The 18,526-nt window shown below is 40.5% G+C and overlaps 1 protein-coding gene across 2 annotated transcripts; it reads right to left on the reverse strand.

Moving 5' to 3' along the window:
- Positions 1 to 10: 10 nt before the first annotated feature.
- RAB5A (RAB5A, member RAS oncogene family) lies at positions 11 to 18,030 on the reverse strand. 2 transcript variants are annotated; one of them, XM_083405211.1, is made up of 6 exons: positions 17,759 to 18,030; positions 8,217 to 8,467; positions 6,177 to 6,328; positions 5,443 to 5,565; positions 3,412 to 3,505; positions 11 to 1,471 (listed from the first exon to the last, which is right to left on the reverse strand). In XM_083405211.1, the coding sequence occupies exons 2-6, from the start codon at positions 8,377 to 8,379 to the stop codon at positions 1,356 to 1,358; spliced, it is 648 nt and encodes a 215-aa protein (XP_083261337.1). In that variant the 5' UTR covers positions 8,380 to 8,467; positions 17,759 to 18,030; the 3' UTR covers positions 11 to 1,355. The 2 variants fall into 2 exon arrangements, with proteins under 2 accessions (XP_083261337.1, XP_083261338.1); XM_083405212.1 differs by having other exon boundaries at positions 17,102 to 17,766.
- Between the last annotated feature and the right edge of the window lie 496 nt (positions 18,031 to 18,526).

Genomic DNA, 18,526 nt, shown 5'->3' on the forward strand with positions numbered 1-18,526 from the left:
CTGATTACAATTATTTCCTTTTTTATACCACTTTATTCAAACCTGAGCACCTCAATATAAAACTAAACACTGGTGAACTGTCATTTTCCTTGCTAAGCCCAATTACTGCAAATTTACAATCTGCACATGTAAGTTTCTGCTAGCAGTTCAACATTTAAATAGATTAAATCATCTTTTCTGACACTTGGTAGATTTCATATAATGAAAATAACTAAAGAATTAGTGCAATATACTGGACAGATCAAAATAAAATGGACTTTGGAAAACAAAGTTGCAGATTTCATTACAGACAGACAGTAGTACTTATGTTACATGTACAGGAGCATCATTTATTACTGTTCTAGCCATTAAGGAAGAACTTAATCCCCTTGAGATGTGGGGAAAAGAAATGTTAGCTCTTGAAAGTAACTGTACATATTGTATACTTTTAAGCAACTCTTAAATAGTACAGAGTATTAAACAGATGTAGACTACAATGCAGTACCCTATTTACAGTACATTAATATCCCAATTTAAAATCAAGTTGAATGTACATAATTGTTAGTGCACTGACTGATTTTATTCTTAGGGGAAAGATAATTGTGTTATGGTCAACAGTGATTAAAACCAAAATCACGATATCTAGTTTTTGTTGGACATGTCTCAATAGTTTATGATGAGGGAAATTTTGCATTAGATGTTGAATTCATTAGCTGTGCCATTTTATAAACAGGGGAAAAAATTGAATTAAACTTGATTTTTACTTTAAACTGGGTTGACACATTTACATATAGTGGAACAACTAAAAACCAATTGTTCTGCAAGCACAGGATCCATAAAATTGTTAATGCTGCACATATTTTGCAGTTACATTATGGAAATGTGGAATGTATATTTAAATGGTAGATACCCACATAAACAACATTTTGCATAAATACTGTGAATAAGCTTATAGGATCTTTAGAAGGTGTGTTATAGTTAGGGTTTCCCCCCCATACCACAAAGGGAGAATCCCAATTCTATTTCACTAACAGTAACCAATATCCAAAGCTTGAGGAACTAACCAGTTAGCTGCAGACCCATGGAGTAGTTCAGTCTCTATCCCTAATGACATGTGATACAGTTTATAAACCTTTCAACTGAAGCAAGTCTATCCAGCTTCCATTTCCCCCCTCTTTTGCTGAAACGTAACAGCCAGTGATACATGCATGTTATTAAAAATTAGGACAAAGTCGTTTCTAATACAGAATGATTATTTTGTAAGTCTCTTCGATTTTGGAAGCTGTATTGGGCCAGGTTAAACACTCCAAATTCCTTCGTTATTAACAAGTTAGGAAGCAGAAGAATATTCAAGACAGTTTAAAGCAGCTGAAGGTTTAGTTACTACAGCATTGACTCTTAGTTGGTTGTGTTGGTTCAGTAAGATCTACTCCTCTTCCTCGGACAGAGTTGGCCCCTGCATTCTGTTGTTCATTCTTCGGCAACTTTTTAGCTGCAAGGAAAGGTAATTTTTAAAAACTAGCATTAAAACTTTTTCTGTAAGCGTTTCCTACATACATCCGCATCTAATAAATGACAATTCTATACAAGCACATAAGGGTATGCACAGGATCCTAAGTAAAATCAGGCCAATTTGGAGAGGTATGTGACTCACTGCGCCAAAGTGAGACCGCTCTGAATCACCCCCCAAACCAAATCAGGGACCTCCAAAGTCATCTGGACCTTAAAAAACTGCAGTGTGTCTGCAGAAACCATAGGGTGGTATACAAACCTGCTGTTCTATTTGTACAATGGAACTTTTCCCTTTCATTTCCCCTTCAGCCTCAAAATCTTGGGGAGATTTGGGGGCATAAGGGTGAAGGAGAAAACCTACTGAACACAATCCACTTCTCCCAAACCTTGCCATGTATGGAAAACATCAGGGCTGGGAGAGACAGTTCTTGTGGCTGATAGGGGAGCTTCTAATCAGAGGGAATAAATTTACCAGGCCTTTGAGGAAGAGATGATGAAGCGATGTGCAATATTGTTCCTGTCTGTTCTGTACTCTTTTGCTGGTTCTGCAATGGTGCTTGCTTAGAAAATTCTAGATATTCAAGTCCTTCTGCCTCTGCGCCACATGCCCATATTCATGTCAAATCAACTTTGCACTTAATAGTTTCTGTGAATTTTGGTGCCAACTGACCAGAACACAAGCTTAAAGTCTGTCTCTCTCTCTCTTCCCCACCCCCTATCCAATCTATCCTAACTATAGTTCCTGCATCTAACTTGCTGGTTACTCTCCAAGGGGCACCATTGATACACCATTTTTTATACTAAAATGAATTGCTGCCCACAAAAACCACGGAGTGGGGAAGCCTGCTTTCATCCAACCCACCCCAAATCAACTTTTCAGATACCTAGTATAAAAACTACTCCGCTCTTCTGAAATGTGGTGGGGTTTTTTTTTAACCTATGGGCACTTCTCTAATGCTTGCTATTTTCCTACAAATTGCTCACAGAATAGGGGAAATTAAGGAAATGCTTTTTTAACCACTGCCTACTCCAAGGAATCAAATAAAATGAGGGCAGAATAAAATGGAAAACATATATGTGACTTTCTATTCCACTAGCTCCAATGAGCAGAGGAAAAACACTGTACTCCCACCAGTATGGAGAAGTTATCCCACAACGTGGACAATGTGAGTTTTGGTTCTGTTTAAATCAAACGTGAGCAAATACAGTGTCTCAATAAAGAAGTTCAGAGTTTATCTGGATTTAATGAAAAACGTGTGGTGGTCCCCATAGGCAACAGGCTTTCCCACCCTGCTTTCCACAGCTGCCCTATATGCTCTATAAAAAGCCACTAATGTGGGTTCGGAAAACCCACAAAATGTGCATACAATGTAGCCTGCAACCATATAAGGGCAAATCAGCAACCTTCCACCTCAAATGCAAAAACAGCAGAAATGCCTTCCACATTCAAGGGGCATTAGGGATTTAAGCCACGGTTTAGTAAAATACAAGCTGACAACATATACTTCATTCTGCAGATGATACAAAATGTACTGTTTTCTGGTAGACTCAAAAGAATTGTGGGCTGAAAACCAGTTGTGTCATAACTCTGAGGTCCTTAAATCTACATTTCTTTTCAATATTCTGCATTCCCCTGATATTACTAAATAAAGCTTTTCAGATTTGTACATTCCTTCACAATATTCTAATTTTGCTCAACACTGCCATTTATCTTGTTTGTTCATTGTAAAAGGTCAAACAATGTATGATTTAGAATGGCAAAAGCTTACTGAGTAAACAAATCAGTGCTCAGAAACAATGGGTCCATTAAGCAGTACTATCAGATAACTTGTTTGGTGAATGCTATTAAGTCCCACACTCTTCAATGAAGCACATACAAACATGTTTTAAAAATGTACCTTCCATTAAAGCTTTACTTACCAATTGCCATGAATATTTCATTTACATTCATTGATGTTTTAGCCGACGTCTCCATGAACAATAAACTGTTGTCATCCGCATAAGACTGTGCTTCCTGTAAATTAAGCATACCAGTTTATTATTTCTTCATATAGTTGTGGACTATACACAGCAATTTTTTTTTGCTGCCAGCTTAGAATCTACTTTTCCTTTTCAAAGGCTAAATGGCACCATGCCAGGTTTGATAAGCTCTTTTCCCTGCCCCCTAAAAAATAAATAAATCAGTCTTTAGGGTTTGAAAAGGCTGCTGCACAAATCTGTACCAACACAAAAATACTGCAAATCACAAATCTAAACAATTCTGGTGTAATAAAAATGACAGGCGAGTATGAAAATGTGCAGCAATTGTGGGAATGAAAAATAGGAGTAAAACTTAAAAAAAAACAACCAACACTGACCAGTAACCTTTCCAGAACCCAGAAAAGCTCATCATCTTAATGCTGGAATCTAGAGCTATAGGACTATGCAGTAAGATCAGTATCAGTTATTCAGAAATCTTAAAAGAGGAGCAGAAAACAAGCTTTTCATGAATGCAAAGTCTCTCCACACTACTATTTTTATTATGGAAAAGGCATGTTATGATCACAGCAACTTTAGAAGACACAGACATCATTACAGTGCTGCCTGTATCGGAAAACATCCAACTTGCACAACAGGACTTCAGGATCCTCTACTTCCTGCCTCCAACCAAAGAAAGAAGTACCTTTACATAAATTAGTTATCTTTCTGGCTCAGAATGCATCTTAAAAGAAATGCACTTTGCAGAGTTAAGTGGGCCTTCACTAAAATACAATGAAAGAAAAACCAGCTTATGCTGAATAACACACCATCCATGAAAGACAATGAAAGCCTGCAGCAGTTGCTACTTGTGTCAGTTCTGCAAAAGTCATGTTTCTAACATTTGTGGCTACAAATACAGGTTTGGAAAGGAGACTGAAGGCTAGCAGTAACATTCTCCAGAGAGGCAAGTCTAAAGTCAAACTAACTATTCTCAACATATAAATATTTGACAAAACACTGGAATTTTTCCTAAAATTGCCCATTTTAGGAAAGAATATTGTAGAAGACACACAACTTGACCACTAGCAAATTTGCTATTTGCTAAATTCATGAATATATTTTGCATGTATTCAAATTAGCAGCAAACTTGCATATCTCAATCTAATGTTGATGCTTCCCTCAGTAATAAATTGTCCACCCTTCCTTTAAAGCAGTTAATAGAAGGAGCCATATAAATGCTTACATAGGGAATGAAAGAAGGATGTGCCCCTCCCATAACCACTGTGTGTGCAGGGACATTTTCCAGGTTTTTACGGCTTGAACTTTTTCAGAATAAGGCTCAGTGGTAGAGTTATCTGCTTTGCATGCACAGGGTTCCAGATTCAATCCCTGGCATTCCAGTGTATGCACTGGAGAAGCAGTATCAGACCCAACCAATATTGTTTTCACTAAACATATTGCGTTTATATTCAAATTAAAAGTTAACACACAGGTATTTCCCCCCCTTTTCCATACATTCAATAACCTTGTTAGGGAGACTGTGATGTTTAAACAGGCCCACTATCTGATTCATGAATGAATGGAGCCTTAACTCCAGATCCTCGTACAAACATAATGTTCAACTTACCCCACTGCAAACTGCCATCCCTTCACAGGAGAACACTATACTCTTCAGATCTGCCTACACCATTATATATTGATTTATGTGAGAAAGAAGGTTGTGCTGCCCCCCTTCACTTGTAACATTCACATAAATTATCTGGTAGAATAAATCCTTAAAACAGCTTGCTTTCTAAACCACTTGCATTCCCAAGTTTGTGTGTGTGGTTTCCAAAGCAAGCGAAGTAGGAACAACACAAGTTAACAAAATAAAAGGTCAGTGCTGCCAAAGACCTGCAGCAAAACAATAGCATGACTGAGGGGGCTTTAAAGTTCTGTATAATATTCCAGAAAAACCAGAACTTCTAATCAAATATAAGAGACATAACTTACCTGAAAATCTACAGCCCTTTTGTTAGCTAAATCAGCTTTATTTCCTGCTAAAGCTATTACAATGTTAGGACTTGCTTGCCTCTGGAGTTCTTTTACCCAATTTTTTGCTCTTGCAAAGGATTCCTGTTAATCATTTAAAGAAAGGGAAAAAAGCTCATTTATTCTTTTCCACCTTCATTGGTTTATACCACAATCAGAATTTAGAAAAAGAGCAATGGTGGGCGCTCATTACCCAAAAGCACATAATAATATTATCCCTTCTCTCCATACCCCTTTTGCTACAACAATTTTAATTAGCAAACCCCTAAATTTTACTTATATTTACTTGAGGAGGAAATCCTCTTTGCATCAATTGAATTTTGAAGATGACTAAAGATTACTATTTAGATAAAGCTTCATAATGCAGCCTTTAAATTATGATTATTTTACTTTATACAAAATCAAAACAGGATTCAACAAATTTAAAATAAAATACGAGTTTTAAAACAATCCATGAAACTCTGCTAAAGAATCAACCTACATTATGAAAGGTATACCAAAAATATAGTTATCCCAAAAGAAACAAACAAACAAAAACAAATCAGTCAGCCAGAAACTGGCCGTAAATTAAACTCAGAACATAAAAACAGAACTATTAAGAATTTCCCCTTTAAAAAAACAATTCACGAATACCTCAATAACAAATGCAACACTAAAAAACTAAGCAGATTCATTCAGTTTAGTTCACACATTACCTCGTTGGTAATATCATATACAACTATAGCTGCCTGGGCTCCTCTGTAATACATTGGTGCCAAACTGTGATATCGTTCTTGACCAGCTGTGTCCCAAATCTCAAATTTTACTGTTGTGTCATCAAGACATACGGTCTGTGTTAGAAAAGCAGCTAAAGAGAAAAGAAAGCAATAGGGTTTGTGACTCTACGTATGCTCATTACTTTTTATTTTATCTGGAAACCACTTAACGTTAAAAAACATCTAAAGTGTACAACATACAATAAATCACAATCCTACATTGCAGTAGAAAACGAAAGAAATGTTTTCATATGTAGAACATTCTTTTTTTCTTTTTGCCAGGAGATGAATATAGTGAGTGGAATTCAGATGTTGACTCCCAACTCCCATCAACTGCAGCATATATGAGCAATGGTGAGGGAAAGAGGTAGCAAAATCACAAGAGCCACAGATTCCCACCCCCAATGCAGCCCCCAGTGCCACTCCAAATCAGTTCAGGATCTGCAGGAACAGATTTGAAGGGGACACTGTGGGCTGCAGGGAGGAAGGAGCAGTAGGGGAAAACAGGTATGCAAAATTGTGGCTCTCCTGATGTTATTGGGGTCTAACATGACATGAAAGCTAGGAGCTAAACTGCACCCAGGTGGTTATGGATGCAACAACGGAATGTCTAGGTGTGCTTTTTATAACGAGAATACAAAGCTGGAAATGAATGAATGAACTGAACTAAAATCATATGTTCATTATGTACATTTTTATGGTCTAGTTGTCTGAAGACTGCAAAAAACAAAGCCAAGAAAAAACAATTAGGTAGGATACTACAGTTGCTCTAATCAGGAAAGCCTGGTCACATATACAACATACAAGCCTTAAGTCTGAGAGGTATGATGGGTTCTTGAAACAGACAAAGCCTTCTGGCAGAGTTTAAATATCTTGGGAAGTACAAGTTAGCCACAAATCACCTCACAAATGCTGTTGTATATCGTAGAATCATAGAACTGTAGCGTTAGAAGGGACCTCAAGGATCATCTAGCAATACAGGAATATGCAGCTGGTTCATATAGAGATTGAACCTGTGACCTTGGCGTTATATAGTGGTTGGCATACAGAGGGCAGCACAACAGGACTTCAGACTTACAGCTGTTTTCAGGAACACAATGAACAGCATACCAACAAACGCTCGACCTGAAGCAATATGAGTGCCACACCCCTTAGATGCCTTTGACTGGACTCAACCATCCAGGGGTCCTTTACCTTTTTTTACAGGTGTTAGGCAGCATCTAGTTTTAAATAAGCTGAATACGAATTAAAGTAGATATGAGCTCATATACCCATGCCACAACTAGCCCAGATCTTTATGCAGAAACTGTAGTTCCACAATGAAGGAGGCAACTGCTTTTAAAAGAAAGAACAATACTACATTTTGCACACAAAGCACCACCTCACACTAGGAAGTTTCCTATCTTACTATCTATGAGTGAGCTATTAAACCCATTTACCCCGTCTTTCAAAAACTTTAATGCAAGTATCTGTTGTCAGCTGTAGACTGGCTTCAACAACCTGGCGCCCTCCATGTCTTCAACCCTGCAGCCAGGACACACTAAGGGGCATCACAATGGGGAAGAGTGCTGTATGTGTACACCTTGATTTCTACACAACTCAAGCTTGCACAAACCTGTTACAGCAGAAGCTTAAATAAAATTAAAAGTTACCTTTTAATCAACAGAAAAATTCAAGAATATGCAATATTCACAGCATAACAAAAATATGGGACAAATAAAAATAACTAAAGCACTGGATAAAATACAACAGGTCCGCCTTGCCATCAAAACAAGAAATCTTTGATGGAATGTACCCCACATTAAAATCTGCTTTGGATGGCCTTCTAGAGCAAATTTGGTGGCATGGGGAGGATTACAGCAAGGGAGGAGAGAGAAGGGGAAGTTTGCTTGTGCAATGTTTGCAGCAGTAACAATTGACAGCAGTAACAATTCCCAATAAATATACAGTAATATACATAGATACACAACATTTTCTCACCTCCAATCGTACTCTCTTGAAACTCATGAAACTGGCCTTTTACAAAACGAAGCACCAGACTTGATTTGCCAACTGCAGATTCTCCCAGAAGAACTAACTTGAATTGACATATTTTATTTCCAGCATTAGGCCCATTGGGTCTAGTTGCTCCTCGGTTGGCCATGTCCAAACTAGAAAGGAGTCCCTTGTTTCAGATTCTTAAAAAGACGATTCCAGGATGTGAACCTCGATGTGCCTTCAACTCAAATAACCTGTTTCACAAAACAGTATTCAGAAATTAGTGACCACATTTTTGTTGTTGTTAGGCAATAAAATTGTTAGGCACATTTGTTAGGCAATAAAATATATCCATCCAAATTAGGTATGCGTCTACTCCAGGGGTGCCCAAACTTTTTTCAAAGAGGGCCAGATTTGATGAAGTGAACATGCGTGAGAGCTGTTGAGCTTTTTTTAGAATTGAAGTTGTTGAGGGGGCAAAATACTACCACGGGGGCCGGATTAAATCGACAGGCCCCCAAAACGGACCTTGCCTGGTCTACTCTACTCTGTTCATGTTCACAGCAATTCATAAATTGACTGTTACATTTTAGCAGTCCTCAGAAGAGAATGATCCCCCTCAGCATAGATAGATTATCTCAATTATGCTGGACATTGTATCCCTCATAGTAGATGGAATTAAGGTTCATCATATAACCATAATGTGCCAACTAACAACCTCACAACTAAGGAAGCTCTTGTGACCCGTTAACTATTTTATTCACATTAAAAATAGCTTCAGGCACACTAATGCAGACCTTGACTGTCTCTGTGGATAGCAGTGGTGCCTATCTGGTGGACTCCACAGGCTGTATTGTCACTGGGACTGGAATATACAAAATAGCTAAGAAATCTTTCTCTAATGCACATGTTATAGCACTGACCATTTCAGCTTGCCCAACAACAGAGGCTGATGAGTATGTGCTAGGAATAGGGTAGAATAAGGAGATAAAGAGTTGGGTAGGTTGGTCTGGGAGTCTCTCATCTTTTGACAGACTGAAGTCAACTGACCATGAACTTCAATAACTCAGCCCTCTACAAGTGGTATTCCAAGGGAATGTACTTGGTAGAGGACCAAGAATGTTTATGGGAGGACCAATAATGTTAAGGGGGGTGGATGATCTGTTAATTCCCCTCTCCTTTGGCCCAAATGTGGCTCAACCTGAATTGCTATGCCACACCATTTATCAGGTCTCTTTGCAAGTTGATCCAACAGAGCTGGTTTGCACAGGAACTTATCAGTTGCTGCAACAAGCCTGCTTTATCGTAGATTGCAGACACAGCAACTTTGGTGTACTAACCAAAAACCCTGTTAGAGACATTTGGCAAAAGACTTGAGTAAGCAGAGGGATAGCAAGTTTTTCACTGACCACATTCCCTCCACCCCCTGCGTGTTAGTACAGGTTTCCAGTTTCTCTGCCAACTAAATTCTACCTGCTCTACATAGCAACTTCTACAGAAATACCCACTTTCTCCCCTAACTCATCTGTCATTGTCTACCCTCTGGTTACCAATTCTCACGCATGCCCCAACTTTAAAAAAGATAATTCACAAGAATAATAATTTGTTGATCTAAGAAACAGTATCAAATTCAAATCCTAATTGTTTTAATGCAGCCTGCAACTTTAAATACTGTGTGAACAAATATATAAATTGTTTCTGCAATATATTCACAGAACGACAACAGTTTCAACAAGTGTTTGTTCAAAATCCAGATGATCACATTCAAAGTGCTTCCACAAACATGCTAGGAGGGAGTAGAAATAGTTGCCCCTTGCCCATGAATATTAGGTGGCATTTCCTAAAGTGTGGGGGGCTGCCACATTTGTGTGATGACAAGCATTCTATATGTCACATCAGCACAGTAACCCTGCATAACAGTCACAACACATTCCAGATCAGGATTCTAACTTGTACAGCAAGTCTCCACACATACGGCAGAATGCCTGCCACAGACACTTGTCCTCCAACATGTGGAGGGCAGCAAGAACATGAAAAATGAGGTAGAGCCAGCTAGTCATTCTAATTATACCCCTACCTACATAAGGTTTCTTTATGATACTATGTCACTGCAAACAAGAAAATGCAAGGTCACATTTAACATGTCTGCCAAATTTGAAAACAGCAGCCATGAGGACCAAGCCCATCCTCGCTGTTCTGTGGTGCCAACAAGGTTCTCGTCTTTGCCTAAACCCAGCTAATATTCACTACCATTTTCATGTGGACTGTGGTATGCTCTGGATCCTGGATTGGTCATCATCAGCTACCTTTTAAAACACACACAGCTATTTGTGACTAAATATTCGTGAGGATGGAAGGCCCATTCATTGTACTTAAATCCTGCCTACTAACTGAACTTGCTGAAGTGGTTTACAGTATATTTAAAATACTTTTAAAAGGCGATAATTTTTAGGGCAAGGCAAAGGTGTATATGGTTTGATCTCTAGTTCTTATATATTCCAATTTCACTCTGTAGCTGAATCTCCTAGAAATTACTGATTAAGAGTAGTTGGATATTAGGTCTCACATAGGCCAGGGCTTCCACAGAGGACTGCTGCTTTGGTCTCTCACAGCTTTTCTCTGTTGCTGGGTATACAAACTGCTGTCAAAAAAGTGCTACAAGCATTCCCCTAGTTCTAAAATCTTTTAACTGCCACTCTGATGCTGAACCTCTGGACCACAGCAGGTCTCTTAGGAAATAATATTGGTATACAAGTGCCTAAGTAGCCTGATGTTAAGTCCTTTACAGCACAGAGTTTCCTCATGGGACTGCTTATGTCTCCCACAGCCTCTGGCAGTAAATGCTGGAAGGACACTTGCCATTTAAACATTTAATGCAGTGGGACATATTCCAGAGTCAACATAAACACTGCATATAAATCCTGTCTGACTGCTTAAGAATTATTCCACTGGATCGTCAACTATTTCACATCCTGTTCTGCATTAATCAGGCCTTACTCAGCTCAGTGGCACCTTTCTATATCCTGGACAAAATGAAACTGATACTATACTGAAAGGATGGGTGTAACAAGACTCTGGTTGCTTCTCCACTTATCGTAATGGTTACTTGTAACTTTGAAAGAATGAAATGGTTTCCTCAACCTCAAACAACAACATTTTCCTTTATATAGCTTCATCCTTGTCAAGCAGGTTAGCAAAACCCAGCTCACCTGAGAAACATCTATTCAGCTCCAACATAGACGTTTCCTACTAAAAACATGAATAGCTTAGCTGTTTTCTATCTGGATCTCTAGACCATACTACAAATTTCTATACTAATACATATAATAATTTTAAGAGCTCAGAGTTTATTGTTTGACAAATGAGTACTGCAACATTGGAAACAGGGCTTTAAAAACCTATGGTATATGGTGGTATATTAATTCAATAAATAAATAAATAAAGATATCTTGCTTGCGTGTATGGATTTCAATTAAGACTGCTATAAGTCTTACACCTAAAAGTTTGTGTTGCCTTATTCATTCCTACTTTCAAAATGCACAAAACAAGCTTACACTTGGAAGGAGCAATGATCAGCAAATACTGCAACTTGAGGGGTAAAAATAATAATAGATAGTATTCAATCCTCCTAGTTATATAGATTCTCAGCTGTGGGTGCTCTTGGAGCCATCACCGAATCACAAAGTCCAGACTGCAGAAACATACTTTTACACAATGTGCCTGGTGAATGGTTGTGAACATCTCTAAGATATGGATTAGGTCAACAATCATCATTCATAGGTCACCAGTTTGGTGTAGTGGGTAGAGTGTTGGACCAGTACCAAGAAAACCCAGATTCAGCCTCCACTCAACCATAAACTTACACTGATTAAGTTTGAAGAAACAAGGGCTGAGAATGGCAACCCTGTATGCAGCCCAAAGTTCTGATAAGGTGAAATAAAAATGTAATAAGTGATGCCTTTATAACCATGAGAATTGACGACTGTAGCTTGTTTTATATGAAACTGCCCTTAAAAACCATTCCAGTCCAACCGTCTTGATGTGGACAAGTTGCTGAGAGTACATCACCCCATGGTTCATCATCTGTACACAGTCCAGTGCCAGAAGCTCAGATATATAAGCTAGGCACCAAATGGCTCCTTAAACAGGTTTACAGATGCCAAAATGGAATAGCTATTTGCCAATCTGGGGCCAGACAGCTTGAAAACCGTATTTTTCAATACGACTTTTTGGTTCCTGAAATTCATTCTGATTGTGCAGATAAAATATAATGGATAGAATTCTACAGGATCTGTTGCTAGTGTGTGAAAACTGACAAGAGCCAAGGATCCCCAGGCATGCACCTCCAGATAGTGGAGTGTTCAGGCACCACCACCCTGCCATACGTTATTGACACAAATCAAGGTTCATGTTTTGATTTCAAGTAATATAACAAGCTTGAATCCTATTAGTACCTTCTGCCCTTTGCCTGATCACTGTCTTAGCTTACATACAACATACAGCTAACAAGTCCGAATACCACATAAAAGTAGCATTCCCAATGGGTGGAAACCTTTGTCCCAAGCTCCACCAATGTTCCAAGTGTGCGTGTATTCTGGCGATACCATAAAACTTTCTACTTTGGCCAAACTGGTTATTCCTGCAGCATTTTAAAATGCTTACTAAATATTTTACAATTTCTTGCTAACTTCTGTTTCCATAAAATTGGTTGCTCCACCTTAAGCTTCTTTGAGAAGGACATAAACCATTATCAAGATACAAAGAATTTTGCAGCTAGTGAGCTTAGTACAGCCTGCAACCATAACGCCACCCCAACTCAAATGTCATAAGTCAAATAAATAGCTTTTAAAACTGAGGGGAATTGAAAAGGAAGTTTGTTGTAAAGCATGAAGAGCAGCTTTTATTATCACAAGCTCCTTTCATGAGCCTAAGCAGCTATTTGAATACCAGACAACTTAATTTTATTTATTAAATTTTAAATGAAGTGTTTAGTACTACATTTCAATCTTTTATAGGAAAAGTCCTTTAGACAATTTCTGCAAAAAAAAAAAAGAATCAATATTCCTTGCATTTACAGAAGTCAAATGTTAGATATTTTAAGTCCTGATAAATTAAAAGAAATGTGCTGATTAAATGTTTTAATCTTTATAATGCTCTGACTTTAATAAGACTATATATGCTTACTTTTCTTTATGTAGCTCCTCTAACAAAAATATGTAAGTCTTAAAAGTGTACACAAGATAAATATTAAACAATGGGCAAACCTGTTGCTCTTCTTATTTTTCAACTCAATGCCAAAATGTAAACAAGGAAAAAGAATGCACCAACTTCTCTTGTTTGTTACAACTACAGAGGCATTTCCAAACATTCCTGAAAAGATGGCCGTCTGCTCCTAACCTATCTTAAAATATTACACCATGTTATTAAATACTGCAGTTTCACCAAATCACTGGATAACAACCACTCAAAATTATTCAAATTCAGTTACTAAATGCTTGCATATCCAACTTTCTCATTTGATGCTTCATTCCTGCTTACCTCAATGAAAATCTAAATGAAATACAGTGGACACTTGGGTTGCAAACGTGATACATGCGGCAGGCACATTCTCAACCCGCAGCGTTTGCAACCAGGAGTGCCGCGTCTGTGTGCGTGCGAGTCGCAATTTGGTGCTTCTGCGTATGTGCATAGCGTGATTTAGCACTTCTGCGCATGCGCCAAAACCCGGAAGTAACCTGTTCCATTACTTCTGAATTCAGCGTGGTGCGCAATCCGAAAACGTGCAACCTGAAGCATCTGTAACCTGAGGTATGACTGTATTGATAATCTGAAGGCCAAAGAAAAACATTGTTCATACAGTCACCCCCCCCCCCCGCACAGTGGTGATTTACAACCAACTGCCCTATGAGCAGAAGAGGGAAAACTACCCAAGCAAACACTGCAATTATCACCAATGATTGCTAATACTTCAGCTTTTGTGCTCCTGGTTATACTTCTTTACAGAAAAAAATAGGGATTAAAAGGGGTTATAGATTCCCCCTGCCTTCTTTAGGGCTGGGCGATATCACCTTTTCAACACTGCGGTGTATCACCAGTCAAACATCACAGTTTTGATGATATACCGTGATGTTGAAAAAACAAGATGCATTGGCCTCTGCCCGTGAGACACCAGGTGACACTGCCCCAGCTCTCACCTTGCTTGAGAGCTGAGGTGGTTTCACCCAGATGCTTTTGGGCTAGGACAAAGCAGCTTATTTGAGCTCAGCTGGGGAATGGGAAGGTTCCCCCTCCACAGCTGAGGCAGCCCTGGTGTTCTCCCCCCAGCCCTGGAGTAGGCCGAGCATCTGGGCTCCTTTAACTACTCATTGCGGGGAGCGGCAACCATGCATCAGCTGAGCAGTTTCACAGAGCCCCACCCCCAATCCGCCTCTGACTTGTGGGAGGTGGCACTGGGATGGGGGCTCCTTTAACTGCTCGACTGAGGCAAGGGCTGCTGCATACTCCTCAGTCGAGCAGTTTAAAGATGCAGAGGGAGGAACAAGCTGTAGTGGTGCCTTGTGCTGTATGAGGGCAGAGTGGGATGATGGTTTCACTCAGCGATATATTGCTGGTGAAACCGCTGCCACTCCTGAGTCCCTCTGTTAGCAGCACCCACTGGAGGAAGGAATTCTTGACTATCTCTAGCATAGGGTCTCGGGAACAGTAGTGGTTTCACTAGCGATATACCACTGAATGAGGCCAACATTACGGTCTGCTCCTCATAGCGGTCATGGGCAATATATCGCTCAGGCCTAGCTAGCCATCTTTATTTAGAAATGAATTGTAGGGTGCAAGAGGAATTGAGAAAGAGAAAAAATTACTAGTGAGCCATCCATACCTAACTTAGGTCAGGGGTGCATAACCTGTGGCCCTTCAGATGTTTCTGGGCTACAACTCCCATCAGCCCCAGACAGCACAGCCAGTGACCAGGGCTGATGGGAGGTGTGGTCCAACAACATCTGGAGGGCCGTGGGTTGTGTACCCTTGACTTAGATGATGCCCTGCACCCACATAGAGTGGAACAAAATTACAATGTTTTCTAAGATGATGTTTCATAAAAAGAAACAAAATATCTGGACTTACAGATGTACTATTTCTAATTTCAGATATACTTTGGCATTCATATGAATGCCAAACGTTCTCCATATATTGGGAAAATAAATATTTTTATAACGTTATCATGATTTAGGATTACAATACAACTGTCAGTTATTAGCTTGCAATATTTTACACTCATTTGCTTATTTATTCATGAGGCTGATGGATAATTGAGAACTCCATCTCTCCTTTGCAAGCCCCTCTTAGAAGTAAAAAGCAGGTTAGTAAAATCATTTGCACTTTAAAAATGCAATCACCTGGTGGGCGGGGGGACATAATGTTACCTGCCTCGTCCACCAGCCCTCTTCATTTCTATGCTGGACATGTGATGACTGGGAAGGAAGAGGATTCATGGAAGCCAAGCAAGCTGGTAAAGGAGGAACATGGTATTCTATGTCCCTTCTCCACTTTCTTGCTCTTTCCTGCTGGCCAAGGAATAAGTGGCTTCGCTTCCTTCGTGGCCAGCATGGAGACCAAGCAAGTGGCAGATAAAGGACAGAAGAGGCCATTCTTCCTCCATCAACCCACAGCCTGACCTGCATGGAATATCTGGCAAGTAGTTAAAATGAAAAGCTGCTGTAACTCTTATCAAAATGTCCAGCTTTAATATTAGTTTACTTGTTAATGCAGCATTGAATACTTCTTAACTATTTTCAAGTTTAAATACGTATATGAAAATAATTACCAAACTGTGATAAATCAATCAGTACTGTACACTACATCATAAAATAGCAGGAGGAGCCTCTGATAATACCATTTCATTGAGGGACAAAAAACAATGGGATTCCTGTGTGTAAGAAAATAGATATAAATAGGGGCCCAAGTTGGAGGGATACATGAAAAATTTTCATCCAAATTCACTAATAAGTTGGTGCTATGCAACCTAATATTGTGCATTTTTATTCAGAAGTCAGTTTCAAGCAATTCAGTCTTTACTGTACATGTGATTGCTACCTAAGTGTGTTTAGGAAGATATCATTTGTTGTTTATTTAATATATGGAATTGTTCAGTAAAGTATGAAATTGTAACTTTGTTATTTCTGTGCTTTGTATATGTTCTAAATTATTTCTCAATATTTTAACTCTCAAAGAATTACTAGTTTATTAGAGTAGTGCTTCACATTGTTATTTGTGGTAAATTTTACTGCATACAAAATGAGTTTGTATGAGAAAACGAAGTGCGCGCCCAACAAGTTATCAACTACTCAATACTTTTACATAGATATCTAATGCATTTGTCTGCTGACTATTCACATACACATTGCATTGTAGCTGCAGACTCCTTATTGCACAGAAACAAATCTTTACATAAATTAACAGATTTGAACAACACAAAGTATCTGAAACAGTTTAAAATAAAGGGATTTCCACTTAAGCTGTTTTAAACATTACTGCAGTTTACATGTACATCCCAGACATTGATCAACCAACCAACCAAAGAAGTGGGTGACACATATTAATTCTAAGTGCTCAAATTTAACGATTTGCCTCCAATTCAGTCAATAACTGATGGACAGCTATATAAATGACATAGTAAGGAACTGGAAGTGATGATGTTGTAACTACCTGTGCTACATTCAAATTGCTCAAGCCTTAAATTTTCTTTCAAGCAGCTTTAAAAGATGAAGCCAACGTTAATACCTACTAGTCTCTATCTGCACATGTTAAGAACTGTTCAGGAGATCGTGCCCCGATACACCTGGAATTGCTTGGATTTAAAACACACACACACAAAAACAAGTTTTTCTTACCCTGATCTCACATTGCCACCACAGGATAATCAAACCAGGACTGCAAAGCGTCCACAGAGATAAAACAAACAAGCTACTTTCTTAATTCTATCTCCACCTAGACACCTTTTGCACATCAAAATTCGCGTGGGAAACCTGAAAGGAAGGAGTTGCCTTTCCCTCCCGGCCAGTCTGCAGAGCGAAACACGCCGCTTTTTCTTTTTAACTCTTTCCTGGAGAGGCCCCGTAAGCCAGCCAGCCCTCCCTCCCTCGCTTCGCTCTCTGCTAGCCGGGATGGCTGCGTCGCCCTCCCCGCACCCCGAAATCCAACCCTTCAGTCGCTCCCGGACCGGGCGGCCCTCCCCATTCATTCCTCCAGACGACTCTCCCACCGGCCCCGCCTCACTCGCTGGCCCGGGAATAAGAGGAAGTGGGAGAAACGGGGGCGCCATTTTGAGGGTGGAAAGGAGAATCCGGCCGACTTAAAAACGACGACACCGCCGGATTCGGGGCGCCGCTGTCGGAAGGAAGGGGCGGTGAGGAGAAAATGAGGAAGGAGCGAAAAGCGCGCGCGCGGGGGGGGGGGGGGTCCGGGCCTGTTTCGTTAAGGCTTTTCCGTCTCTTCCCCCACGCCCCGCCATACCGCACCCCGGCCGGCCGGCCCCACCGAGTCGTTACCTGGCCCTGACGGGAAGCTGCGGCCTCCTCGCCACTTCCGCCCCCCGGCGAGTGTCTGACTGAAGAGGAGCCGGCGAGCGCCTGGTCCTTCCGGTTGCGGGTGGGTAAGGTGAGGGGATATGAGGGCTTTAGGATGCTCCGGTACCTCACGGTGCGCTGAGGCTGCTGAGGGGGGGAAAGGAGGGGATGCGGCCTCCAACTTCCGTCTTTCCCTCCTCCTCCTGGACCAAAACACAAAAGCACGCAACTTCCTGCGCCTGCGCAGCCGCCGCCGCTTGCCACGTCACCGCGCCCGCCCTCGTATCACTTCCTGCTCTGCGCTGTCACGCGACCCCCGACAGGCCGTTGCTGCCGGAGGGAGGCGCTCCGGGAGGGCTCGCGCTAGGGATTGTGGGAGGAGGGGCGCCGAGAAACCGGCCTCTCTGGCTTCGGATGACGTCACGACGCGGGGCCTGGCGCTTGTTTCCCCAATCTCGTTTCATCAGCTTCCCTGGAGGCCCAGCTCTGCCAGGCACCGCCTTCCTTGCCCCTTGTCTCCTGGGAGTCGAAATAGGAACAGCTGTTTTTGTTCCGTGTTTTGAGCTTTGATTTTCGTTTTCCTCATCCCTCCCTGTCCCTTTCCCCTTGTGTGCCTTTAAAAAAAACAACGTTGTTTGATAGGGGGACTTGCCTTACTTCCATTGTAAGCAACTCTAGGGGCCTTTTTTTGGCTGAAGAGCGTGATACAGATGTGCCAAATAAATTGATAAATAAAATATCTCGCATCGT

This window comes from Podarcis tiliguerta (assembly GCF_965153285.1).
Source record: "Podarcis tiliguerta genome assembly, chromosome: 12".
Classification (NCBI taxonomy): Eukaryota; Metazoa; Chordata; class Lepidosauria; order Squamata; family Lacertidae; genus Podarcis; species Podarcis tiliguerta.